This window comes from Marmota flaviventris, chromosome 6 (genome assembly GCF_047511675.1).
Source record: "Marmota flaviventris isolate mMarFla1 chromosome 6, mMarFla1.hap1, whole genome shotgun sequence".
NCBI lineage: Eukaryota > Metazoa > Chordata > Mammalia > Rodentia > Sciuridae > Marmota > Marmota flaviventris.
The window spans coordinates 145,001,091-145,027,308 of NC_092503.1; the positions used below are offsets into that span (position 1 = coordinate 145,001,091).

At 41.6% G+C, this 26,218-nt stretch overlaps 2 protein-coding genes across 2 annotated transcripts in view; one reads left to right on the plus strand and one right to left on the minus strand.

Moving 5' to 3' along the window:
* Sycp2l (synaptonemal complex protein 2 like) overlaps window positions 1-26,218 on the plus strand; it is a 106,511-nt gene that overhangs the window by 3,056 nt on the left and 77,237 nt on the right. Inside the window, exons 2-9 of the mRNA XM_071613860.1 lie at window positions 13,166-13,234; window positions 15,127-15,264; window positions 15,349-15,468; window positions 18,357-18,461; window positions 18,847-18,871; window positions 23,884-23,969; window positions 24,090-24,178; window positions 26,105-26,139. Coding sequence (XP_071469961.1) covers window positions 13,166-13,234; window positions 15,127-15,264; window positions 15,349-15,468; window positions 18,357-18,461; window positions 18,847-18,871; window positions 23,884-23,969; window positions 24,090-24,178; window positions 26,105-26,139 — 667 coding nt within the window. The remainder of the gene's footprint in view (window positions 1-13,165; window positions 13,235-15,126; window positions 15,265-15,348; window positions 15,469-18,356; window positions 18,462-18,846; window positions 18,872-23,883; window positions 23,970-24,089; window positions 24,179-26,104; window positions 26,140-26,218) is intronic.
* Window positions 482-6,948, minus strand: Gcm2 (glial cells missing transcription factor 2). The gene is made up of 5 exons (XM_027948069.2): window positions 6,859-6,948; window positions 3,309-3,561; window positions 3,068-3,180; window positions 2,555-2,680; window positions 482-1,420 (listed from the first exon to the last, which is right to left on the minus strand). Exons 1-5 carry the CDS (start codon window positions 6,946-6,948, stop codon window positions 482-484), a joined length of 1,521 nt encoding a protein of 506 aa, XP_027803870.2.

The window sequence follows — 26,218 nt, forward strand, 5'->3', positions numbered from 1 at the left end:
ATGCTAAGCAAAAATCTTATGAAATGTCTCAGGGGATAAAATCGTAAAGCTTTTTATCTGAAGCTGTTTAGATGCTTCTAAGAGCCAAATGAGGATGTGTGAAATTCCCTAATAGGGAAAAGGCTAATGGAAAGGCTCAGGGAGGGAACCACAGGCTTGGCCTTCCACTGCAGCTCCTGAGCTAAGGCCAATATTGTTAATCTTCCTGTTCTGCAGTTGGCTTATTTGTTCATTTGGGAGAATCGTATTTTCTCAACCTAATTGTATGTACCATAGCCAGTCTCAAAATGCTGCACAAAATTTCCCAATACTGTCAAATATTTCCAACAGATAACTTCCTCAGCTAGTCAGCATTTTTACTACTATCTCTATTTCTTGGAACACAAGACCCATCTCCCAGCTCAACAAAAGATAGTTGCCATTTTGCATTTTCCTCCTGTACGCACACCAATATCATGCACAGGGCAACTTGGAATTTCTTTCAAAAGTCCTCACTGTCATAGCTAAAGAGTGGACCTGCTCTGTCCACATAACTGATGGCAGAGCCCAGCCCGTACAGACACACATCCCAGGCATCGGCTCCCTCTGGCCTAGAGGGAGCTGCCTCTTGTGGAAAAGCCAATGTGGATTTGATGGCCCTGCAATCTCCTGGAACTTTCAAAGGAATTTTCCCTGCTGGAGAGGGTGCCCTGGTGACTGCAGCTGAGGGGTCCAGGGCTTCTGGACAGACAGACATCAGGGCATTTTCAGCAGCATAGCTACAGGTTGAAAGGCTGTTAGCCTCCTGTCCACCGTCACCATGTTTCAGAGCAGGGCACGGGTAGGCCTGGTAGGACACTTTGGTGGTAGTGGTGATCACTGTCTGCAGGGCTGGGCCACCGGCTGAAGGAGTGGCAAGGTACCTACATGGAAACTCTGGATTTTGACATGGGGGCGTGGCCATGGCCTGTAACTGTCCATGGTCGGTCCTCTCCCCAAGGCTGGGTTTTCCAAGTGCTGATTTCCAGCTGCATTGTTTACTGGTGAAATCAAAATTCCTCTCGTAGCTGCTGTATGAATTGACATTATATTGGAGTGCATTCAGATGGACCCAGTCTGGGTCTTTAGGAACACTGGTAGAATCTTTACAAAGGGTGGGATAGGGACTTGGATTTGTGTATCCAGGGCCTGTCAATTCATAGCTGCAGGGTGGTCGAGGCCAATAGATTTTTGGGTTTGGATATTTCTGAAAGGGAGGCACCATGTCTCCTTGAAAGATGGCTAGGTCACAGGTAGCTTTGTAAGCATCAGAGTTTGGGAAGGAAGTACAAGGCTGCCCTGAAATAAGGCAGCTCGTGTCAGTAATTATATCAAACAGTTCTGGATTTTCCAGGAAAGATGTGCTGTTGAAATATTCACTGCTGTCTTGATTTGCTCCTGCCTAAAAAAAAAATTATACAAATGCAGAAATATGATATACAAATGGCGTAGACATCTTCACCCATAACAATAGTTGACCATGCAAATAAAAACAAGTTTCCAGTTGGTGGGCCCTGTATTGTGACAATACACTGCTAAGTGACATGATTTGGGCTTGTGGTCCAGAGTTCGCTAAGCTTGAGATTGCTCAGGAATGAACACAACATATGGAATGAGGAAGGTCTGTAGAAACCTTGGGGATCTGCTCTCAGAGGGGATATTGGGACCCTGTCCCCTTCTCTCTGCAGTTTCAGCCTCGCTTTTCTCTTTTACTTCTGGCCATAAGGCAAGGGCTTTCTCTACCATGCACTCACCACAGGCCCAAAAGTAACAGTCTAATCAACCGTGGATTGAAATCACCAAAACTATAAGCCAAAATAAAACTTTTCTTTTTAAAAATTTGATTGACTCAGGCATTTTGTTACAGTTACGGAAAGCTGGCTAACACAAATGTAAAGGACCTTTTCAAGATGCCCTGTTAACTCACTGTTAGTATGCACATTCAGTAGTCCCCACTTATCCATAGTTTTGCTTTTTGAGGTTTCAATTACCCATGGTCAACCAAGGTCCAAAATTATTAAGTGGAAAATACTAGAAATAAATAATTCACAAATGTTAAATAACTTTAATTGTAATCTATTGTTATCATTGTTCTATTTTATGAGTCATTTTGTTAATCTCTTACTATGCCTAATTTGTAAGTTGAACTTTTTCATAGGTTTATATATGTGTGTATAAACACACATATATAAATATATATAAAACAACCTATATAGGGCTTGGTATTATCTATAGTTTCAGGTATGCACTGGGAGGTCTTGAATCTATTCCCTGAGGATAATGGTTCTGGTGTATTTCTTTCTCTAAGTCTGTTGGATAATCAGGCACCTGTATCAGGAAGTCAGCAGACATCTTAACTGTATCCCTGCCAATAGAGATCATGGGCTACAAGGGATTAGAGATCCCAACCAAGTGTCGATGTAATGACATTTTTTAGGGATACTGAATTTAAAGGAAGACATTCATATTTCAATTATCAGTGTATTCGACTATGAAAATGAACAGAGAGCACAGTGCCCGGTCATCTCCCCATTACCTCGGGTTCACGCATTCTCTTTTTCTGGGGTTGGTAAAAAGAGGTCATCTGTCTCTTGAGGGCACTTCTTCTAGCTTCTGTCTCTGATTTACTCTCTGGTCTTGCGTGATCATGAACTCCCTTGGCCTACAATAATGAAGAAATGGATCATCTGTCTGTTCCTCTAGAGAAAGCTGGCTATGGTTTAAGCTGGCCAAAAATTGATCATACCTTTTCCAAAGATCCCAAGTTATTTTTTTTTCAAAAAGAGAAAAAAATCTTGAAAATAAAACCCCATCAATGACAGATACCTTAAAAGATAGCTTGAAACTGTAACTATAACTTGGTTCACTACATCTGTCCTTTAAAGAGCACAGACAGTACATAAGTTAATTCCTGGGTAACTGGTAGGGTCCTGGGGGCCCCCACCACCTATTTTCAGCCCCTGGAAATTTAATCTAGAGTTTAATCTAGAGTTTGGTGCCCATGCTAGGATGAAACTATCCATCACAAATGTATTCTCGCCTCACCTACCTGAAAAAATATAGCGTTGCCATCCAGCCTCCAGAAATTGGTCACAGGGTATCCACTGTGCCCTCGACAAGGAATCAACTCCAAAGCAGAATGGCAGTTGGGACATGCTTTCTCTGCCAACCCCAGAGGGAGAAATGTTAGGAACAACCCCGACCTCAGACTCCCTAAAGAAAGGGGAAATTGGTTGGGAACCGAGAGCTCAGGACTCTGAGGTCACCCACTCCCTGACCCGCGCCCTCACTCTGCTGTTTCAGCCTGGCTTTGTCACAGATGGCTGGTCGCAGCTGCAGGCTGGAGCCGTCGGGCAGGGCGCAGGCACGCGCACACACCACCACGCCCAGGCACGACTTCTTGAGGATGTGGCCATTGTGGTTGTTGGTGTTGCGCATGGCCCAGCCGCTCAGGTGGCGCTGCGCCTTCTTCTCCTCCCTGCTATAGATGTAGCGCACATAGCCATCGGGCCACTCACGGAAGTGGTCAAAGTGAGCCGGCTCCTGGGAGGAAGCGCGGAAACAAGAGTGACTCTTTTTCATGGAGCTCAAATCACATGCATCACGCTTTTAATTTTCTCCAAGCACATTAGAATAAAAATGGGTTTTTGTTAAATGCAGAAATGTTGTAAAGCTCCCAAACTATGCTACAAGATTCCACTTACCCTATGTGTGCTTTTTTGACAACCAGCTAATAATAAATATTTGTATAGTACTTATCTTCTAAATGTTGTACATGCATTATCCTCACACCACATATAGGCAATTATGCCCATTTTGCAGAAAGGTTCATTGACTTGTCCAAGTTCACACCGCTAGAAAGACCTGGCTATAGGCTTGACCACCCCAGACCTGCCTTGGACAAACTCTAGAGCCTGAGGTCTGAGTTCATTATCACTATGTCATTCCAGTTCTTGATGTATTCAAGTGTTGAAAACATTTTCAAGTTCAGTATCAAAATATCAGGGCAAAAAAGTAATTGGAATGCTCTATAACTGAAATGCAATTGAACCTGTAAATATCTTTAAGTCAGTATTTTTTCTTCAAAACTTCTTGGTTCTCTGTCCCAAACCTGCTAGTGGCACCCAGAACAATGTTCCCGAGACAAGGACAGTTTCCCGTCTCCACTCCTCACCTAACTGTGGCAAATTGTAAAAGGTATCCTGATGAAGGACCAAGCCATAATGATAAATCTTAAGCTTTGGGCTTTGGCGAGATTGCCATTCTTTTCAAACAAAGAGCCATATGCCTGAAATAATAAGTAATATCTAAAATCCTAAGCATTAATATACTGTGTGCATGTATGAATAGGTAACAACAAATCCCACTATTATACATAATTATGATGTACAAATGAAAATGTAAATACCATAAAAATAAATACTGAGCATTGCTTTAATACTCATATTTAAGAGTCTTTTTTTCTATTTTGTGTATTATTTATACTGTGATATGTGTCTTTTTGTATTTAAGTTCAATATAAAATTACCCATCACCAAGCATTTACCAGATACTCTCTAGGGCAATGGCCAGTAAACTGGTACTATTGACCAAATCCAGCTTGCTCCTTGTTTTTATATGGCCTCAAGCTAAGAATGATTTTTTATATTTTTAAATGGTTGTGAGAAAATCAAAAGAATTATATTTTGTGATGCCTGAAACTTACATAGGACTTAAATTACAGTGTCTATTAGATTGGTTGGAGGATGGCCACATACATTCTTCTGTGTATTATCTATGGATGCTTTTGCAATAAAATTCAGAATTGAGTATTTGGGACAGAGACATCATGCATGGTTCAAATCCATATTCTGCAATATCTGTAATCCTCACAAAACTTTGCAAGATGAGCATCCTTACACTCATTTAACAGATAAGGAATCGGAGGCTAGACAGATAGTTTTCTGCAGTAGTATAGTTGGGAATTAAACAAAAGATCTGCAGCAGCCAGACCCTATTGATCTTACTGGTATAATAAAAGATCAGGAGAGTATGAACATAGTAGTGAGCCATTTGTAGCTCTTTGCCCTCCCACTACCTGGGAAAATTAGATTAAACATTTGCAAAGTCAAAGTATTCTCCGTTGGACAATTCAGAATTGTGTACATCATTAGTATTTCCCAGTCTAATAGTAAAAACATAAAGTGGTGATTTTATTTCCAAAACCACAAGGATACTGTTGAAGTCATTACTGTTAGTAATAGGCATAATTTATTTTTCTTTAAAACATTAGAATTGATATAAATTAACACACTGATTTAAGCTAATTAACAAATGGAATATATGATGATGTATTATCAAATCTAAGTTTATATTAACAGCACATCTGTTGGTTTTAAATGTAAACATTTAAAATTAAGGATCTTAGTATCAAATCAACAATTGTCCAGAAAAAAGAATGGCTCAAGTACTCCCTTTCCGGGTGCAGACCAGGCCTTCCTGTCTCACACAGCTCCTGAGGAAGGGGTGCTAGAGGTGCAGTCAGAAACTGTTTCTAAATCATACAACAGCAGAGGATGTCCAAGACTGGATTTCCTTTGCTGTGATACATTGGCACATGTGTGTGTGTGTGTGTGTGTGTGTGTGAGAGAGAGAGAGAGAGAGAGAGAGAGAGAGGAGACTGGATGAGAGTTTGAGATTCTTATCTAGTTCTACCACTTGATGACAGGTCTGTAGCCTGAGACTAAGGTACATTCAAGGACTGTATCAAGGTCATAGAGCCAGTTCAGTTCTCCCCCTCAGTCAGAGCAGGGCTAGAAGCTGTCTTTCCTTTCTCTTTTTATGGGCCAGTGTGCCTGTTCCTTTTGAGATGTTACACATACTCCCTGATTAAGAACCAGTCTTCCAAAGGAAAATGATTCATATTTACTAGAAAGTCTAGAAAATGCTGGAGGGATGAGCCACTGCAGAATTATGTTACAACACATATATACATTAAAAAAAAAAAGAGCAAACTGTAAGAAGCTACACTTCTGATTAACGAATTGCTATTCACCTGGCACATGATAAAGACTGAGTAAATGCCAAGTTTCTCACTTCTGCACCACAACTCTGCTGGAAAGTTGCTCAGAAAGCAACTCGCATTCTCCAGCCTGTCCACCTACACCCAGGACTTTCAAGTCACCCCTCAGTTTTGACCCAAATCAGTAAACCAACCATAACTGCCTGGCTCATTTCCTGCATGTAGCTCTAAACCACTTGGCTCCATTCAAACAAAACAAAACAAATTTACTAAAAGTGTGATGGTCTCCTTGTCATTAAAGAAGTGAGGTTTAGGAGAAAAGCCTTCATTAGCATGACCGTGGAAACTCCAAATAAGGCAGTGGGTTCTATCTAAACAAACTGCTCAAGTTGCCACCCCCATTTACAATCCTTTCTTACAGCTTTGTTCCAGGAGAAGCAGTGGTATTTACATTTTCTGTGTTTCCCTCCTACATTTCTTCTGGGTTTTCCAATAAGCAGAAAAGGGGAGAAAGAACTGATTTCTACCATGGCTAAAGGCAAGGTGTCTTGCTCTCACTGGACTATTCAGAATGTGGAGCCCGATCCATATTTCCTACTGCTTCCAGCACGCCTTCAGATAAGCACAAGGTAACTGCTGGGAGTACACAAATCTCTAAATCCAACTTGGTCTTTTGGAGAGTCCAGAAAACTTTTCTCTACATTTGAGGGCTCTCAGAAATTGTGTGTGTGTGTGTGTATGAGTGTGTCTTCAGAGTCTCAGCAAGAACTTACATGCCGTTCCCCCCTTCTTTGAACGGACAACGCCACGCGTGCTCGCACACACTCAGTTTCATTCACCTGAGGCATCTGCGGATCATTGATGTCCCAGTTGAGCTTCATCCCATAGGCGCACGCACGGTCCGTGTCCTGCGCTACCTCTGCCGGCATCTGCCCAGCCTAGCTCGCCTTCTCTTCCTAGGATCCTGAAAGATAGAAAAAACGAGAGGTGTGCAAGGTGATCCTCCCACCTTTAATAAGAAATCAGGTGTGTGTGAGAGGGAGCGCGCGCGCGAGTTGTTTAGAAATTCAGAAGCTGCAAGCTGCGGACTTGGATCGGGCGGAGCCCTGTCCTCAACTGCGGTGCTGAAATCTCTCCACCCAGAGAGCAGCAAGGGTCTGGCGGCTGTGTGCAAGTTTATAGAGATACACCCCTGCGGCTCCGCCTTTCCTCCTCGCTGCGCTCTCTAGCGCTCTTCACGAGAAGCAGGTCACCCCCTCCCGGATAGAGCTGGAAAGGAGGAGGAGGTTAAATCTAGCCTTTTTTGAATCAAGAAGAAACTGAAGCCAAGATGAGATGCAGTTAGAATATTTCATTTAAATTGCAAACCATTTTTTATTCCTAATTGCACCTCGGTCTCCGTGGTTTTGGAGAAGGCTTAGATCGAGGCTTTTGAAGCAGTGGTTTGCTAGCAAAGTCCCCCGAGAGCCCACACTCCATTCCAGGAGAGCGTGGGAACCTTGCGGCACTCTTAACCGCCAGCCACACGCCCAAGTCTGAATAAGCGTGCCCACACCTAGTGTGGGGCCGATTTGCTTTGAACCTCCGCTCTCGGCTCTTGCTGCAGCTGTTGGGCGAGTCAGCTGCTTGTCTGCACCGGACGTCGGAGGGGGCGCGGATGTCGCCGAAAGCTCGCTGGCGCACCCACGCTCTTGGGGCTGCAGAGTCCTGAATCCTGGAGAAAGTCCTGGAAAGTGAATCTGGAGGCGGTGGGGGTGAGATGAACACCGGGTAGATGGAGAGGGCGGTCGAAGTTGCGCTCTGCTGCAGGAGCTCAGAAGTCCGAAGAACCCTGGAACCTCGGCTTCCTTATCCGTTAAATAAAGAACCGAGTGGAGTTCCGCGAGGTTTCCGCTCAAGTCACCCACATGAACGCAAATCTTAAAAAGAAATGTCTATTGGTATTGTGGAAATTCCCTTTAAAGAAATCTTTATTGATATTGTCGTGGAAATACCGCGGCAAATTCAGTTACTTCGTACTGTCTTGGAAGGCTTTTGGGCATTGGAGAACCCTTGCTAGGACAATGTGAGCCCTTCAGGACTGAGACGAAGCCTTCTTCCGATGTGCACCCGCCTCACTTCGGGCGATTCCGGCACCTTAGAGGCATCCCCCCACCCCCACCCCCCAAAAAAGAAAAGAAAAGAAATCAATTGGAGTCACTAAAGTCGCTCTTTCGCTATCCCAGGGACGGATCCTAGGCGGCGAGAGAAGATGGTCATCCGGAATTTATTCCTAGATGTCTTGTTTGCAGTCGGCACGCTTCTAGTTTGAGCTCTAGCCGGAGCGCAGATCAACCCCTCAAGGCCTACAGCTGTTAGAGGAGGATATTCCCGACCCACGTCCCTCCAAATCCCGACCCTGGACCTTGGCACTTTGGAGCGCGCTCCAGGCGCAATGACCACAGCTGCTGGGAGACCTAGCCAGGAGGGCGCTGGGTGCGGCGCCTTTTGAGGATTAATCCCTTCGGTTGACAAAAGACTGGGAAACGAGGTGCGTTTTAAACCCAGGACCCCAAGAAGCCAAGGATCATTCGCCCACATTGTTAGCTTACCTCTGCAATCAAGGGCACCACATGTCTGCTCAGAAAAGTCAGTCCAAGAGCAAGGCACGCTTCAGAAAGCCCGCCAACCTCAGTGGACCCGAGAAAAGTCAATTGGGGGCAGATCCTCGCCTGCTTTCCTTCTAGTTTTAAGGTCAGGGCCTCGTCCCAGGGGAAGAGGAAACGTCCTAGAAGAAGGAAGAGATTTTTTTCATCCCCAACTTCTCCTGAACGGTCTTGTCAAGGCTTCAGGATAAAATCCCTCATTCGGAGGCATCGCTAAGTCTGGGTGGGAATGGGAAAGATGTTTCTGCTCCTGTTCACACTTCCACCCACAAACTACCATCTCATTGACTGCGGAAGGTCCCTGTCATTCGGTTGCTTTTTTGTATTGCGTGTTCTTTCAAAATTAAATTAAAATTATTGACCAATTTTAAATAGATATTTCATTAAATGTGATAGTTTAAGATAATTTATATTTTAAGTGTCTTAAAAACGATTTTGAAGCCGGGCGGGTGGCACAGCCTATAATCCCAGCAGGAGGACCACCAGTTCCAAGCAGACCTCAGCAACTCAGCAAAGCCATAAGCAACTTAGTGAGACTGTATGTGAAAACTGGGGAAAAATAATTAAAAGGAAGTGGGGTAGCTGGAGATATAGCTCAGTGATAAAGCACCTATAGTTCAAACCCCTGTACCAAAAGAAAAAAAAAAGACTAAAAATAGTCATTTACCATTATCTCTGAGAATACATAGACATTAATTTCTGGTGGTAGTGCAAACATTGTTGGAATATTTCTTTCCTCCATGTTTTTGAGATGTCCCTAGAAAGTCATGACCCTTCAAAAATATGTGTTTTGTATTGAAGATTGATCTCAGGGGCACTTAACCATTGAAGCACATCCCCAATCCTTTTTTTAATATTTTATTTAGAGACGGGGTTTCACTGCATTGCTTAAAACCTTGCTAAATTGCTGAGGTTAGCCTGGAACTCTGGATCCTCCTGCCTCACCCTCCTGAGCTTCTGGGATTAAGGCATGCACCACTGTGGCCGGCATATGTAATTTTTTAACATTAAAAGTAAATCAATTAACTTGTAAATGGATTCTGTTGTTCAAAAAGGGGAAATTCACAGAACCTTCAGCATATTTAGTTTGTGAAGTATTAGAATATATATTCCAAGTTACCCTGAAATACGTCTGAGTAAATATTATTAGTAAAAGAAGCTAACCAATGTAAAAATATAAGTAAATAAGTATTATGATTTTTTATGATGTTGTTTTTAATATCTCATGAAGATTGAATACATTGATACTATAGAGTTTTGAAGGCTGTATTTTCCCTCAAAATCTGAAAAAGGTTGATTTTGAAGTTTTCTATTTAAAAGTAAAAAAAGTTAATTTCATATTAAATGCATTTAAACTATATTTGATTGTTGTTTTTACTATGCTTTAATTCTTTCCTGCCCTAACATTAGCATGGATTTAGGGTTTTTGTTAGTTTCTGTTTTTTATACTGGGGATTGACACCAGGAATGCTTTATCACTGAGCTACATCCCATTTCCTTGTTTTCCCTTTCTTTTTCTTGTCTTTTATTTCTTCTTCTTCTTCCTCTTCTTCTTCTCCTTCTCCTTCTCCTTCTTTCTTCTTCTTCTTTCTGTTTTAAAGAGTCTTGCTAAATTGTTCATCCTCCTTGCCTCAGGCTCCAGTGTGCCCCACCTCGCTGCAATTTAGGATTTTTAAAATTCACAACTGTGCCTGTTACTAGTTTAAAATTATGAGTCCATTCATTCAAAATGAAAGGAAGGAAACTTTAAATTTTGTAAATTTACATTAAAACAAATAGATTAACGAAAGTGTCGTTACAACATGTTTGCCAGGAAACAGACGGGTCCATAGTTGACAGAAACATCGTTTTGAATAGACTGGACGTGCCAAGTCCTGGCTTAGTAGCAAGGATTTTGGTTTTGTGTTTGTTTTCGTGTAGATAAATTTCTTCTGTAAATAGCACAACATGAAGTACAGCGGTTAGGGATAAATGTAAGTCGAGTTTTACACAAGGAATGTTTGGCGTTTTGTTTTGTTTTAGAGGAAACTCAAGTCATTTATTTTTACCGCGGTGTTCAGATCACAGGCCACCTACCCAGGGCAACTTAGCAATTAGCACGCACAGGTTAAGTAAGCGGACAAAAAACAAGCTGAGTGTTTGCTTTATTTTTAATTACCACCCCGTCTCCAAGGTACTTTAAAATGCAAAGGAACAGAAAGCACCTTTTTGTGATGCCAGGAAAGTGTTCCGAATATCGGGTACAAACTGTTCCTATGCGAAACGGTTCAGCTGTGGTCAATACACATAAAAGGACCAAAACCAGCCCCTCGGTCCGTGGACCAAGAAGAGAAAGCCTCCCACCTGGATTTTTGCGCACACAATGTTTATCAAAGGTGTTCGCGTCTTTTGCGCGTTGATTTTCTCTTAAGGAGCGTGTGCGTGCGCGCAGATGGCCTGGCTACGAGCGCTAGTTACTCGCACGCGTTTCTTGAATCTCCAGCACCGGGGTCTAATAGATTTCAGGAGCAGGTTCATTCAATTAGAGATCCTGGAGAAGATTCAAATCCAAGAGCCATCCTGCGCCTCAGACCCTCACCGCAGCGCTCCCAGCCGGCAGTGATCTCGGGCCACTGAACTGAGTGTGTGGAGCGTGGCGGAGCGCACCGCCCTGAGTCTTGGGTCGAGTGCGGCGTAGGCTCCCAGGCGTCGGGATGCCAGCGGTGAGTGACCGACACCCGCGCACCGGGGGCGCGGGTGGAGCGGGGCCCAAGTCTCCAGAGACCAGGCACTGGGTACAGTCTTAGGCTGCTGCTGGGCAAATCCTTCCCGAGGCTCCTTGAACGCTTCAACCTCCTTCTGTTCTCTGGGAGTTTATTGGCAGCTTTCAGTAGAACAATGAGACAGGGCAGAAATCCTGTCTGTCAGTTACAGCGCCTGGGGAAGAAACTGCAGGATTCATATTTGGAAAGCAACGCGATGTTTTATTCCAGCTCCTCAAGCTTTTTCCCGAGTCTCTTTCCCTTTTGTGCGTAGAAAGTTTCGGTTGACCTTCACCTGCTGGGCCCCAAATCTGCATTCCGAAATGTTGAGAATTTATTTAACTCCAAGAAAAAGGATGCCCCCTAAGACAGCCAGAGGGTCTTGGTACCCCCAGAGCTCCAATTTATCAGCATTTAACTAGCATTGACGGCTGTTGGGGAAAAATGGCCCAGGTCTGGGTTAGGGTCTTTGACCTCACCCTATTTTTCATGTTTGTAAATGATAATATGGTAAAATACACTGACATTTAAGAATTTTGGTCAAATGCATAGAACTGTTTGTCCAAACTAGATTCAGAAGATACTTTTTAAAAAAATTTTTTAAGATGCTTTTAGACCTATATTTGTTCATTTATTTATATGCGGTGCTGAGAATCCAACCCAGTGCTCACACACGCTAGGCAAGCGCTCTGCCACTGAGCCACAACCCCAGCCCCTTTAGAAGATACTTTTAAAAATAGTTTGTTTGGGCTGGGATTGTGGTTTAGTGGTAGAGCATTCACCTAGCATGTGTAAGGCACTGGGTTTGATCCTCAGCACCACATAAAAAAGTAAATAAACAAAATAAAGGTATTGTGTCCATCTACAACTAAAATAAGTAAATAAGGCTTGTTTGTATTACGCTTTTCAATTGTTGGCATGAAGGGAGATCAGATACTGTTACTCAGTGTGGCCTAACAATGTTTAAAGTCAGAATAGTGGATCAGGGATCACTTCCTGAAGAAAACAACCTACTACTAAATGTTTTGGATACTTCTTTAGTGGTGGTTGGTGTTTGATCCTTGAAATTTCAGTATAGAAGCCCCAACATTGAAAAGTTGCACATTGCCAATACAAAGCTTAAACTAAGGCTGAGCTGGATAGGCACTTTTTATTTTAATTTACAAGTTCTGATTCTGAAAATGGTTTAATTCAAAGCCTTTAATTTACAGTCACCAGTATAGAATTTAAATTTGTTATGGGCATTTATTCAAATAATGTCTGCTTCTTTTGATAGTCTGCATTGCGCTAAAGGAAGCCGGATAATATTTATTTGCAGCTCAAGAGGCTTAGACGGGAGGATCATGAGTTCAAAGCCAGCCTCGGCAACAGTGAAGCACTCAGCAGCTCAGTGAGACCCTGTCTCTAAATTAAAAAAAAAAAAAAAGAAAGAAAAGCTAGGGATGTGGCTCAGTGGTTGAGTACTCCTGAGTTCAATCCAAGGTCATCTGCCCCCCCTCCCCCAAAAGGCACTGTTATTGTGCTGGAACTGTTGCTCAGTGGTTGAGTGCTTATCTGGCATGGACGTCCTGGATTTGATCCCTAGCACCACAAACAACAACAACCCATGGTCTGTCTTACGCTGTAATCAGCATCATGAGCAAACAAAAAGTTTCTATTCAAATAAACAGTATAAGCCTTTATTTTTAGACCTTGAAATAGAATTCTTCGAAATAAAGTGTGTGTGTGTGTGTGTGTAACATCTTTTTTATTGCACACAGAAAAATGAAGGTCCTTTGCAGTCTGTTAAGGAAGATGATAGAGTCGGGAAGAACCAAGATGCTTTCTGGGTAAAGATCAAGTTTATTTTGTATTCTTTGGTAGTTCTGATGGGTCATTAGCCCCATTGTCTCTCAAGCCAGAAACGCTTTTTTGTTTCTTCTTCCCTAATCTCCCATATTTAATTCATTTCCATGTCTAGCTGATCTTGCCTCCCACTGTCCTGACACCTTAGTATAAACCATCTTGCACCCAGGGAGCATTATTCCAGGTGAAAGTAGATAATATCAAACAAAACAAACACAGTTCCTACCCTCCTCAAGCTTACACTGGCTGAGAGAAAAAGAAACAGACCAACAAATAATCACGCAATGGTAAAGAAAAGGGCAGGTTATTGTAAATGGGGTTGTAAGGAGGCACATGGCTCACTTTAGAAAAGGTGGTCCTGAAAGAGCTACCCGAGAAAGTGATACTTAGTCTGAGATTCACCGTGGTGAAAATGGTAGAGAGCCGCAGTCTAGGGATCTAACTGCTAGCGCAGAGGCCCTGGGGCAACGGAGACTTTGATTTATTTTCAGACACATTAGTAGGGAAGTGGGAGAAGTTGGCAGAGATTAGATCATGTAAAGGCCTGAAGGATAAAGGGTTTGGATTTATTCTGAGTTTGGGGGAAGAGATGGTGGAGACTGAAGTAGGCGAAAGAATGGGGTTTTGAGTTGGGGTCTGAGTATGAACCTCACTTGAATGATCTCCTGAAAGTCTGTAACCTCCCCCATCCTTACTATTTCTCCAGAGGAAGACTAACTTCAGGGTATTGGGGAGGTTTCAGAGGGGGAGCATTTGTGGAGTCTTTAACACATTTGGCACAAAAAATTCGCTATGTGGCGACTTAAGAGAATATTGAGCTGGGCTCAGTGTTGCACGCCTGTAATCCCCAGCAAACTAGGAAGATGGTGAGTTCAAGGCCAACCTTAGCAACCTAGAGGGGCCCTAAGCGACTTAGCAAAACTCTGTCTCAAAAAAGGGCTGGAGATATGGCTCAGTGATTAAACTCCCCTGGGTTCAATCCCAGGTACCTCCTCCCCCCCCAAAAAAAATTGAAATGGAGTAGTTTCAAATGCTATTTCTTTTTTTTTTTTTAATATTTATTTATTTATTTTAGTTTTCCGAGAACACAACATCTTTGTATGTGGTGCTGAGAATCGAACCCAGGCCGCACGCATGCCAGGCAAGCGCGCTACCGATTGAGCCACATCCCCAGCCCTCAAATGCTATTTCTTTATTTAAACCCTCACTAAGAATTAGAATTTTGAATTAAATATAGTAAAATACCTCCTTACTAAAATAGTATTGTATATTATAATTTGGACTATACAATTGGACTGGATTTTCTTTTAAACTGTCTTTTGTAGCATAACTACTTAAGGAAATGTCTGTTATTCAAGTGAATGGTCTCCCTTGGCTAATATTCAGGCAAAAAGATAGTTTTGTATGGCAATTTGCATATTTGTCAACTTTCATCGTACATAATTCTTAGTTTTATTTTTCTTCTGTTATTTAAGTATTCCTAGGCTTGCATTTCTTATCAGAATTTGCAACATTTCTGAGCGTCTTTTGATATCTATAATGGAAGTGCGGTTTCCCTTAAATCTGTAGTTCTCAAGTTTTAGCAGGTGTCAGCAACCCATGGAGCTCAGCTTACAAGTCTCTGAGTTCTCATGGGACCCCAGGTGATGCCAATGCTTAGGGTGAACTGGGACTCACATTCTGAGACCTCTGCCTGAAGCCAATGGAAAGATCAATCATTTAAGTGATGGTGGACTATTGAAGACAGATTTTTATTCTATATTTACCCGCATTATTTCTTGCTGACTGATTAGTATTGATATTAGTTAGAAATATTACTATAAAACAGATGTTCTTGAGTAAAAAAAAAAGGTAACTCAAACGATTACTTTTCCAGCTTCAATCACTAATTATTGACGCATCAAATAACAAAGGATTTCAGAAGATAAAAGAATTTTTTGAAGAGAAAGAGAGCTACCTTCCTCAAAAATATAATCATCTTCTGTTACACCATCTTGACAGATCAATAAATAAGGCAAGCCGGTTATTTCTTTGGGGGCCAAGATACCAATGTACAGCTACTTGCAAGAGCTTTAATTTGGTGTGATCTACTACCTAGGAACTGGATAAAAATGAATTTCAGTATGTTTCACTGTTGCTGAAATGTATTCAGCAATTCTTCACAGATGACCCCAAGGAAAAGGAACCCTTGCTAATTCAGCAGGGACTGATCTTGAAGATAAGTGCTACACTTTTAATTTCACATGACTGGGTAACCTTTAGTGTGAGGGGTAGTGGGGATGGCTCAGTGGCAGGTGAGTGTGCAGAAAGTGTGTGGATCGAGTCCTCAGCACCACAACACAGAAATTACTGTGGATTGTTAAGTTGCTGGTTAAGTTTCTGATCCTTTGAAACCAAATATGAAAAGGAATTGGTGTCCATTCTTATTGCTTTCCAATCAAATTAAATTCAACCCACATCTCCTGTGGTTTTTCTGGGCAGAGTACATTTCGAGTAGACAGGATCAAGTCAGACACACCCTTCTCCTTGATAAGCCTGTGCACAAGTGGCCTGTCTTCAGTTATTTTAGTGAAATTAAGGAAGATGGGATGAGTAGACATAGGCTCTAAAAATATTTTAATAGACTTTATTAACAAGGTTGGACCTAGGAAAAAATCATCAAACTTCCTTTCAATACCTCACTCTGCCTGCTTTCTAAACCCCTGGATGAATCTGAAAAACAAAAACATTTGCTTTTTGGTTTTATTTAAAGTCACTCCAGTTATAAATTTTATTTTTTAAAAAAACTTAATGAGGAGGGAACGTTACAATCACCTTAATGAGTCACACCAGGAAGGAAAACAGAGTTCTCAGTCCTCACTGCAGCTGGTTCATGGTGAGGTTTAGCAGACCCCGGATGGTGTGCTAGAGGTGGGGAGAAGGGCAGGCGGTGTAGTGGAGGGATGATCTCGGCCCTGGAATATATTAAGACCAGGTTGGGCCAAGAAGACCTGTCTCTGCCCTTTTTCTACTCTCACATACCAGTAATTATGGGGCTGCCCCTTTGGGGCGGGGGGAGTAACTTCCAGGCTTTACCAAATTCCTGGGGTGGGGGACTTTTAAAATGTTTGCAAGGGACTTTTAAAGACTGTTTTCATTTTGCGTTTAATTCACTTAATGCCCTGATACACTGATGTATATAACAGTAGCAGGGAAGAGGGATGTCCTAAGGGTACTTTAGAGTTTAAGCTGATTTTATTTTTAAGTGGAGGTGGGGGGGTTGGAGGGTAGAGGAGTGGGAGTTGAGTTGGACTATGTATCTGCTGGATTTTCCTATTTAGATTGCCTTTCCAGAGTTTAAAAACATGCTATATCAAAATCCTCGTTGGATTTTAAAATCAAATTGGAATTTCCACATTACATTCAAGTTCTAGTTGGTGATGGTAATTTAATGATTAGGCACCTTCTAAAACATCTTTATTTCATGTAGGTTTTGTGCCAAAGAGAACAGATCCATATTATCAAAAAGATTGGGATATTAGAGTCTGTACTTCAAAGCCAGTTGGCAGGGTCAACACAGTGTGTTTGGAAATTATTCTACTCCATCGAATTACAGGATTTCCTGTAGAGAGGAATGAATTTTGTCCTGTACCCTGAGTCCAGAAGGATTAAGCAATTTGTCTTCCCCATGTTCCTAAGTCATTGCTCTTTTGTCTAGCTTCTGGTAATGACACAGCTGTGGGGACAGCCAGGGTACCTGCTAGACGATGTATGATCATGGCACATAAAAAAAGGGTTAGCAAGTACTTCTACTCCCAGGTATTGATAAACTAATGTATTTTCCCTGCTTCTGTATATCTAACAATTGCTGGAAAGGAGGTATGCTTGGAGAGAGAGATGGAATGATAACAAAATATATTTAAAACCACAGAATTTTGAGCATGAACATAAGAAGGAAGGTATAGCTTTAACCTTGAGTCCTGCTGGAGAGGGGGACATTTCTTCCCATGGGCGGTCAGAGAGCAATTTGCTTCAGAAGGTGAATGATTTAATGTATGTATTTGTCTAATGTGAGATAAAAGAAACTTAAAACAGTGCTGACTCTCAGACCTGGCTGTATGTCACAATCACCCAGAAAGTTTTTACAAACACTCCCTAGAGGACCTGTCACCAAGGATTCTGATTTCTAGGGTCCAAGATAGGTCCTAGGCATTGGAATTTTCATACCTGTGTTTTTCTGATATGTAGCCAGAGTTGAGAACTGATTGACTTATAAAGCAGTAAAGCAAGGATGCCTTGGATTCTTGTCTAATGTGCACAAAACTTCAAAGGCCCTGTGCCAAAGGTAGTTGTTCATCAAAAGCTCCTGTGGCTAACTTTATATTCATCTAATGATTTCTAGGTATGCATGTTTTTCCCCCATGAGTGATCAGTCTTAGCAAAAAATGGTCCAGAGGTGTCCTTTGCTTGATAAAGCAAATGCATCTTACAGGGAGGTTATGGAAGTTTATTTTAAATCAGACCAATGTTAGCAATTCAATGTGAAAGTGGATATATAGTCCTATAGGAAAAAAAAAAAAAAAAAACTTAGCTAAAAGCTTTTGACAAAAGAAAGGTATCGAAGCCTGAGGCACAGTTACAGTGACCTTGAGTACTGCAGGAGCACTTCTCTTTTTTTTTTTTTTAACTACAATGCTGGGGATTGAACTCAGGGTCTCTTTCCCACTAGGCAAGTGCTCTACCATTGAGCCAAGTCCCCAGCCCTGCAAATTTTCTTTGATAGTTTTCTATAGCTTCTCAGATCCACAAGATGTTCCTCTGGGTGGGGGAGGTTCATTCATCTCTTAACTTTCCTCACAAACCCCTTTATGTGAATTTCTGGCTTGGATCCTGGCCAAGTCTGTCTGTCCTGCTGAGCTCAGATAACTTATTGTAGTCAAGTAGCCGTTGGACACCATTCTGATGTTCTACGTGGGGGGCCTCGGAGCCAGGCCTGAGTTACTAGGGTATGAGCAAAGGTCTTTAGGATGATTTTGCTCGAGTGAGAGAATTATCTTGTGAAGTTTTATAGCACAGGCGGTAGGTATTCAGTCTCACCGGGTTCCATCTGTGTTTCTTCCCATGTACCTGGTTTCCTGGTTTGAGAGAACAGTGGGATTTCTGACCATAGAAGATGTAGCCTCAGATGTTTCACTCACTGACGTTTTAGAGGACTTCTTTGACACTGTGCTGGTAAGAGTGGACACATGCTTCATGGAGCAGATGCCACAGGTACTGGGCAGGAAACTGATCATGACTCTTGGCTTTTTATAAGATGTGTGTTTAATGAAAAGACTCCCATGTTTTAGAACATTATGTGAAATAGTAACAAACATTAATATGCAACCAATAGTATAGAAAACTGATTTATTTTTACACATACAACTATATTATCCACCAGATTAAAGATGATACGCTCATTTTAATAAAGTGAAGCTCCAATAGATTTTCTTGGAGAATTTTCTTTTGGGTTTAAAGCTGACTCTTGCCTATTAGGAAAAATTAGCACTTATTAGTGTTACAGTGTATAATGCCATTTTAGAATATGAGCTGTATCTTTTTTTTTTTTTTTTTCCAGATTATTTCCAGGAGTAGTAGTGAAGGTAAGTAGGGTTTTGGCTACTAATATTTTGGTAAAGAGAAAATGTTTAAATGATATGCATGATAAAATGTTTAAATGATATATGAAGCAATAACTTTATATTTGAATTTATGGGCTACTTTATGTAGTCAGATTTTGATGCCAGCATGCATTTTGTTATAGAGGATATCTGGGTTTGCCCGAGATGTTTTTATGTGGCTGCTGCTGTCACGTTTGGCTATTTTCCTCTACGTAGGTAATGGAAGGTCGTTCTTGTCATTCCAAACCAGCAAAAGTTTAGTGCTATGATTTGAATGTGGTTTGTCTCCCAAGGGTTCGCAAATTGGCAAGTTGGTCTCTACCATGCTTGGTCCCCAGTGTGGCAGTAATGAGAAGTGGTAGATCTTTTTTTTTTTTTTTTTTTTTTAAACCTTTATTTTGCTTATTTTTATGTGTTGCTGAGGCTCGAACCCAGCACCTTGCATGAGTTGGGAGAGTGCTCTACCACTGAGCCACAACCCCAGCCCCAGAGAAGCAGTGGATCTTTAAGAGGTAGGCAGGGCACAGCTCTCATGAAGGCAGCAATGCAGGTCTTGGGGTTTGGATTCATTCCTGTGAGAAAGGGTCTTTACTAGAGTTTGGCTTTTGGGTCTTAATTGACTGCTTCCTGTCTGGCCATGTGACCTCTTCTGCATGTCTACTCCATCACTGTGATGCCATCTACCATGAGGTCCTCACCAGAGAGCTGCAGAAGATGACATCATGTTCTTGAACCTCCGGACTCAGAACTGAATAAACTTCTTTGTAAAGTACCCAGCCTCAGGGATTTTCATTATAGCAATAGAAAGTGGACTAGACACAAACTGGCTAAAGGGACCAGTTTATGGAGTCACCTGATCCTTGGAATATAACCTCTTTGCCAAGGGGACGAAACACTGTAGATGGCTGCATTAATCTTCTCTGGCTGCCATAACGAGATACCAAAAACTGAGTGGCTTAAGTATTTACTTCTCAGTTCTTATTTCTCCCAGCTCTGGGGTGTGAAGCTGACATTGGGGTGCCAGCAGAGTGGGGCTCTGTGGGAACTCTTCCTGTCTTGCTTTGTCCTCACATGTGGTGAGAGCCAGATTTTTCTCTGGTGTCCCATTTTATCAGGCCTCATGAGGGTCCCACCCTTAGGGCCTTATCTAGCCTACCCAAAGGCCCCCTCGAAAATGCCTTCTCACTGGGGGTAAAGGCTTCAAAATAGGAATTTTGGGGAGTGGAAGTGGCAGGTTTTCACATGTAGTGGCTGACAGGTGTCTTGCATGAATGTCTGGGCTCTACAGAGTTGGCCTAATCCCTCTCTGAAGTAGAAAGGGTCTTCACTGATCTCCTTCCCAATCCTCCTGCCATTGATAGTTCATCACTCTTTCCCATTGATGTTCGGTTTATTACATGTGTTCTGTTTTTGTGATTCTTTTGATTTGTGTTTTGATGTGTGGATTGTTTCCCTTCTCAGTTCCTCCACCTGATGTTAATGATTTAAAATGTTTATTTCTTCCCCACTGTCTACTTTTAGGTCCATATTATGCAAATATTTGTAAATATTTGCAGCTATTTGTAAATATTATGCTCTGTCTTGTGCTGCATTCTGGAGTTCTATTCCATTATGGCTCCAACTGCTGCAATATCTTTTGAAGAGCATTATGGTGTGTGGTTGGAACATGGTCAGGGCTTTAGATCACTTGAGGATGTCTCTCTTTTTGTTTCCCAGGATTGAACCCAGGGCTGCTTAACCACTGAGCCACATCTCCAGCCCTTTTTATTTTCTGTTTTAAGATGGAGTCTCACTTAAGTAGCTCAGGGCCTTGCTGAGTTGCTGAGGCTGGCCTTGCACTGGTGACCTCGATGATGCCTTTCTGGCTTCTCTACAATATTCTGACTCTGCAGGCTGCCCCCCTTATAACCCATTTTTGTGGTCTTCTGATATTGAGTTGCGAGTATGAATGCATATGTCCACAAACACAACTGTTTTGCATGGTTCTTGGTGAGATTTGAAATCTTTAGCTCAGGAAAATTTGTTCTTTGATAATATTTATCAGAGTAGAGTTGCTCATCTTTGGCACTATTGAAGTTTTGAGCCAGATTATTCTTTGTTTTGGGGGTGCTTGTTATGGTTTGTATGTGAGGTGTCCCCAGAAACTCATGTGTGAGACAACATGAGAAGGTACAGAGGGGAAATGATTAGGTTGGGAGAGCCTTAACCTAATCAGTGAATTAATCCCCGATGGGATTAATTGGTAGCTGGAGGCGGGTGGGTATAGCTGGAGGAGGTGGGGTATTGAGGGCGTTTCTTTGGGTATATATTTGTATCTGGAAAGTGGAGTCTCTCTGCTTCTGCTCATCATGTGAGCTGCTTCCCTCTGCCACTCTCTTCTGCCATGATGTCCTGCCTCACTTCAAACCCTGAGGAATGGAGTCTGCTGTGTGCAGATTGAGACCTGTGAAACAGTGAGCCTCCAAATAAACTTTTCCTTTACAATCGTGGTGGTCGGGTCTTTTAGTCACAGCAGTGAAAAAGCCGACTTGAACTGTGTTCAGTGTATCCCAAGATGTTAGGCAGTACCCCTGGCCTCTACCCACCAGATGCCAGTGGCAATCCACTCCAGAATCGAGACAACCCAAATGGATCTCCAGACATTGCTAAGTGCCTTCTGGGGGACAACCCCCCCCACACACACCTCTAGTTGAGAACCATTGGAATTGGGTGCTTTCGGGGCATGGAACAATATGTAGTTCAAACAGGCTTAAATAAAAACTTATTGGCTCAAGGAACTTTAAAAACATGAGAGGCAGGAAGCTCCAGGGCAGCTTGGTGGGGGCTCTGCTGCACTTCTCTGCAGTTCTTTCAAGACTACCTCACTGCTCTGTGGTTTCAAGTTGTTTTCCGGGGGGGGGGGGCGGGGGGGTTGAAGAATAGCTATCAGCAATTGGGGCTCCATGCCCCTGATTCACATCTAGGAGAAGAGCAGTTGGCTTTCCCCAAACAGCAAACAAAAGACCTAACTTTGCTCTCGATGGATGCTAATGCTCCCCAAAAGAACCAATCACTCAAAGAATGGGGTGCTGTGTACTCTCAACCAACCGGGATTCACTCCCACAACTGGTCAGTCCCACCCAAAGGCCCGACTGCTCCCTAGGAGGAGGGAAAGATGATGCGAAAGTCCATTAATTGCCTTTTCTGTTCCCCTGTTTGTAAGATCATCTATTTTTCATTTGTGTTTTGTCTTCCTATGCCTCACCACCTCATTCATCTTTTTCCTCTCTGAATTTTATATGTTTTCAAGTTTTTCTTGGAAGCCACTGCTTCAATTCTGCTCTCCTTGCCTCTGCAGTAGGCTGGATTCTGCCATCAGGCGTCTCCCCCTGCACACCCACGGGCGGTGGCCATCTGCCTCTGCTCTTGGGACCATTCCTCACTCATTGCGCTTGATTTTGTGCAGTCCTGTTTCCTTGGGGGTTCTTGCCTATTGCAGTCTGCTGGTCATAGGGTGTGAAACGGGCAGGATGGAGCAAACGGGCCATTTCTCATCCGCCCTCTCTTCCGGTGTCATCTCTGGAAGTACCTGCAGAGTCCCTGGGGCCTGTTTGCTGCATGGTCTCAGTTCCTGGGATCTGGTAATTCTGCTTCCTCCTTCAGCCCTCGGGAATGGGGATAGGAGGGTGGTGACCTCCTGCTGTATTAATCTCTGGGTTGCCACATTGGTCCCACTTTGGTTTCTCAGTTCTTCCTACTCTTCATAACTAATTCCCTCTAGCAAATTCCCTGGGATTGAAAGGTCTAGAATGGCTTTGATTTTTTTTTTTTTTATTATTCATGGTTAATTCTGTTTACTTCTGTTTTCATTTTGGACTACTGCTTTCTCTCCTAAATCAAATTTCTTGTATAATTCACCTTTGTGTGTGTGTGTGTGTTTGGGCAGGATGAGTTGGATGTTTTTAAAATTTTTGTTTCCAGAGTTTTCCAAAAATCACAAAACTTTCCTGCTTGTCTGAACTAGCCAAGTTCCTCTTTTCCCTTTTCATAGGGTCATAGAATGTTATTTTTCTCTTGATGCTTTTAAAATGAAAATGTGGAATGGTACCTGGTATTTGCTAACAGGATACATAGACACCTTTAGAATCTTATACTATCCAGCTGGGCTCTGTTAGAAGCTTTCCTTTGGATTTTAAGCTGGTAGGCTCAGACTCTAGCCAGGTTTCTGGTTTCCAGAGATTATCCTACTGATGCAGTTTGCTTGGGTTGAGGAGAGGTCTTTTATATTTTTACTTCCTGGTTTGGATTCCCATAATTTCAGGAGCTACTTGAGTTGAAAAGGATACACTTTGTAATAATCCACATATTAAACATGCATTTGGACATATGAGTTATACTATGACCTTACTGTGAGTCTTTGCAGTATGCAATATTGTCACTTCATATCTTAACATGCATAAATGAAACCATTGATAATAGTTTATTTAATAAGCCTAAGATAGTATTACATACCCTGTTCTTTGTGTGTACTGACATAGATGGCTTGAAGTTTCTCTGGTTGTGTTATTTAATAAGGGCCAATATTTTAAAAAACCCTGCTTCTCTTATCGGTGCTTGACCTTTTAAGATTTGTTTATTAAAACACGTAAAAAGCATGAAGAAACAAGTGGAAAATACAGGACCTGCATTTTGCCTTTTGGTACCTGGGAGTAATCTAGGTAGCTTTGCTCAAAGTTTGATCACAATAAAAAGGTACTTTGTATATGCTGTTATTTTCCTTTGTGGGTGTCTGTGTAAAACAAGTCTATCATGACCTGGTGATTCTATAACTTGAAGCTTTCTCTAATACGTCCCCTGCCCATGATAATATCATTCATATAAACTATATATATGATTTTTTCCTGCATTATTTACTTCTCCTGTAGCTCCCAATCTGTTCCTCTTTCTGCTGTCTAGGATTAATTTCCTTATTCTTTTTGACATGTATTAGATTATTTTAAAAATTATACTTTCAGGGAAAATCCAGATGTTGGATTCCTTCATACTCAGCTTGGGATTCCTGGTAATAGAAAAAACTGTAAAGCTCTCGATTCAACAGGAGGTAAGTTGCAGATAACAAAACGGGCAGCAGTTGCTTTCAGAAAGCTTGGAGGAAGTCCTGTGTGTAGGTAGGCCTCTGTGTTGTTCCTTCTCCCCAAACGCCTTCTTCCATTCCAAAAAGGCTCTGAAGACTATGAACTACATTTTGCATGGTGTGTCTTCTGCAGAGAGAAGAAAGTTCCCTTTGTCGGAAGGCACGTGTCATCTTATGTAAGTGACCTTGTATTTGGTTATGTGATTTCTCAAGGGCAAATTCTCTCGTTATACTACTTTGTTCCCCTTAGACCGAATTACTTCACTCCTCCCTTTAGTAAGTGCTTTGTGTACCTAATAGATATCAGGCCCTGTGCTAGGCAGTGAAAGATGGAGGGAAAAGGGTGGATGTTGCTAGACTCTTCTTGTTTCCTAGTACAGGGATTTTTTTTTTTCTTTGTTGCATTGAACTTTGAGACAAAATGCTTTCTTGGGCTATGGATAATTTTTTGACAGTGAACATGACCTACCTTAATGACTCATGGAAGAGTGTCCAGAACATGGACCTAGAGCCAGGCTGCTTGGTTTTGAGTCATGGTTTTGCCACTTATGCAAGCTGTGCATGAGCCACAGTCGTAACCTTGCTCTCCCTCAGTTTACTTGCCTGTGAAATGGAGCGAAAAATAACTCTGACTCCATTGTTGTTGTAAAGGTTAGATCAGGCAATCCCATTTAAAGTGATTAGCATATTACCTGGTAAAGACTGAATGCTCCAAGATTACTTTGCTTCAGCTAAACCAATAGGGTATGAAATTTGTACTCCTTTTCAAGTGATAGATTTTTTTGGTTGATGTTCATTTTTTGAAGATCCAGTTGCAGTTATATAGTTTCTGGGTTGTGAAATATGGAGGTAAGGTTGTAATATATGACACGAAGGAAAGAGTAAAACTACCTTTCTTTGAAATTTGAACCTGAATCCATGGTTTTGTGACCCACTAGGACCATGAAGATCATCACTATGACATCCCACCATTCATGTGACAAAGCCATGACCCAGGTGTTCACCATAGTGCAGGGTCTGGAAGAGGTGATTGGCAGGTGTGGCGATTCCTGCCTTCATGTTTGCCTATTTAACTAGTCTTTTCAGGATATAGTTTTTCCACTGAATAAAAAATAAACCATTTATATTGAATACATTAATGAAATCAGTACCCTTTAAAAAATACATACATATATATATATATATATATATATATATATATATAAAATTTTTAGTTGGAGATGGACACAATACATTTACTTTGTTTATTTAGTTTGTTTATGTGGTGCCAAGGATTGAACCCAATGCCTCACACATTCTAAGCAAGCTCTCTACCACTGAGCCACAAGCCCAGCCCATGAAGTCAGTACTCTTAATGGTATACTTAGGTTTGGATGGTGGCTGACTGATGTTTTCAAGTTTCCAAACTAATCCTAGAAAATCTAGAATGTTCTGGACTCCAGGTCAAAGGGAGAACTTGCAAGCATAAAGAGAACTCTCAGTGGTTCTGACTTAAGGCTTATATTTAATAGTAACAAATTGGTTCATTTATTATAAGAAATGGAAATAACACAGGGTTCTTAATAAGTCTATTCTTTAAAACATATTTTTAGACACACAGTCAAAAACTCTAAAATGAACAAACAATATGGAAAATTCTAAAATGAATATATAGTAGCTTAATTCCATTATATCTTTTAAGTTGATCATTTTTGAAAATCAGATCAAACAGCACATAGTATAGACCCAGAGTACTAGGTGTCAAATTATGTAAAATGATATAAACCCTCATAGACTGCTGAAAGGATTGATCTTATAACTCCAGAGCTGTATTAGATAAAACCTTGGATCACCAGATTAAAGTAACTTCATAGAGAATGAAATAATAAAACTTCAAAAAGTGTAGTGGCTCCAAGCTTCACACCCACAAAAACCCCGTGTAATTAACATATAAACTTGAAGATTTTTTCACAAAAATGTAATATGATCCATGTGAAAATTCTGATGGTTTGAAATTGCTGCAAAAATATGTCTTGGTCTTAAAATGTGATGCCCATCTGATTAAAAAAATTTTACCTCTTGCTCTTCATTTCAATAAAATATGTTCTATCTAAATGTTTCAGGAAGAACCTGGCATGGACAATCTTGACTGTGGGTGGTAAGAATTAGTTCAAGTTTTAAATACTTAGAATATTAAATATTGGACACCATTTTAAAAATGAGCATCTTGAATCAAT

Excerpts from the sequence above, each read along its gene's own strand:
- Gcm2 (XM_027948069.2), bottom strand. The coding sequence starts at position 6,948 with ATGCCGGCAGAGGTAGCGCAGGACACGGACCGTGCGTGCGCCTATGGG. Across the intron at positions 3,562-6,858 it reads ATGATCCGCAGATGCCTCAG|GAGCCGGCTCACTTTGACCA; the intron begins GTGAATGAAACT and ends GCTTCCTCCCAG. Across the intron at positions 2,681-3,067 it reads GCAACGCTATATTTTTTCAG|GCCAAGGGAGTTCATGATCA; the intron begins GTAGGTGAGGCG and ends TCATTATTGTAG.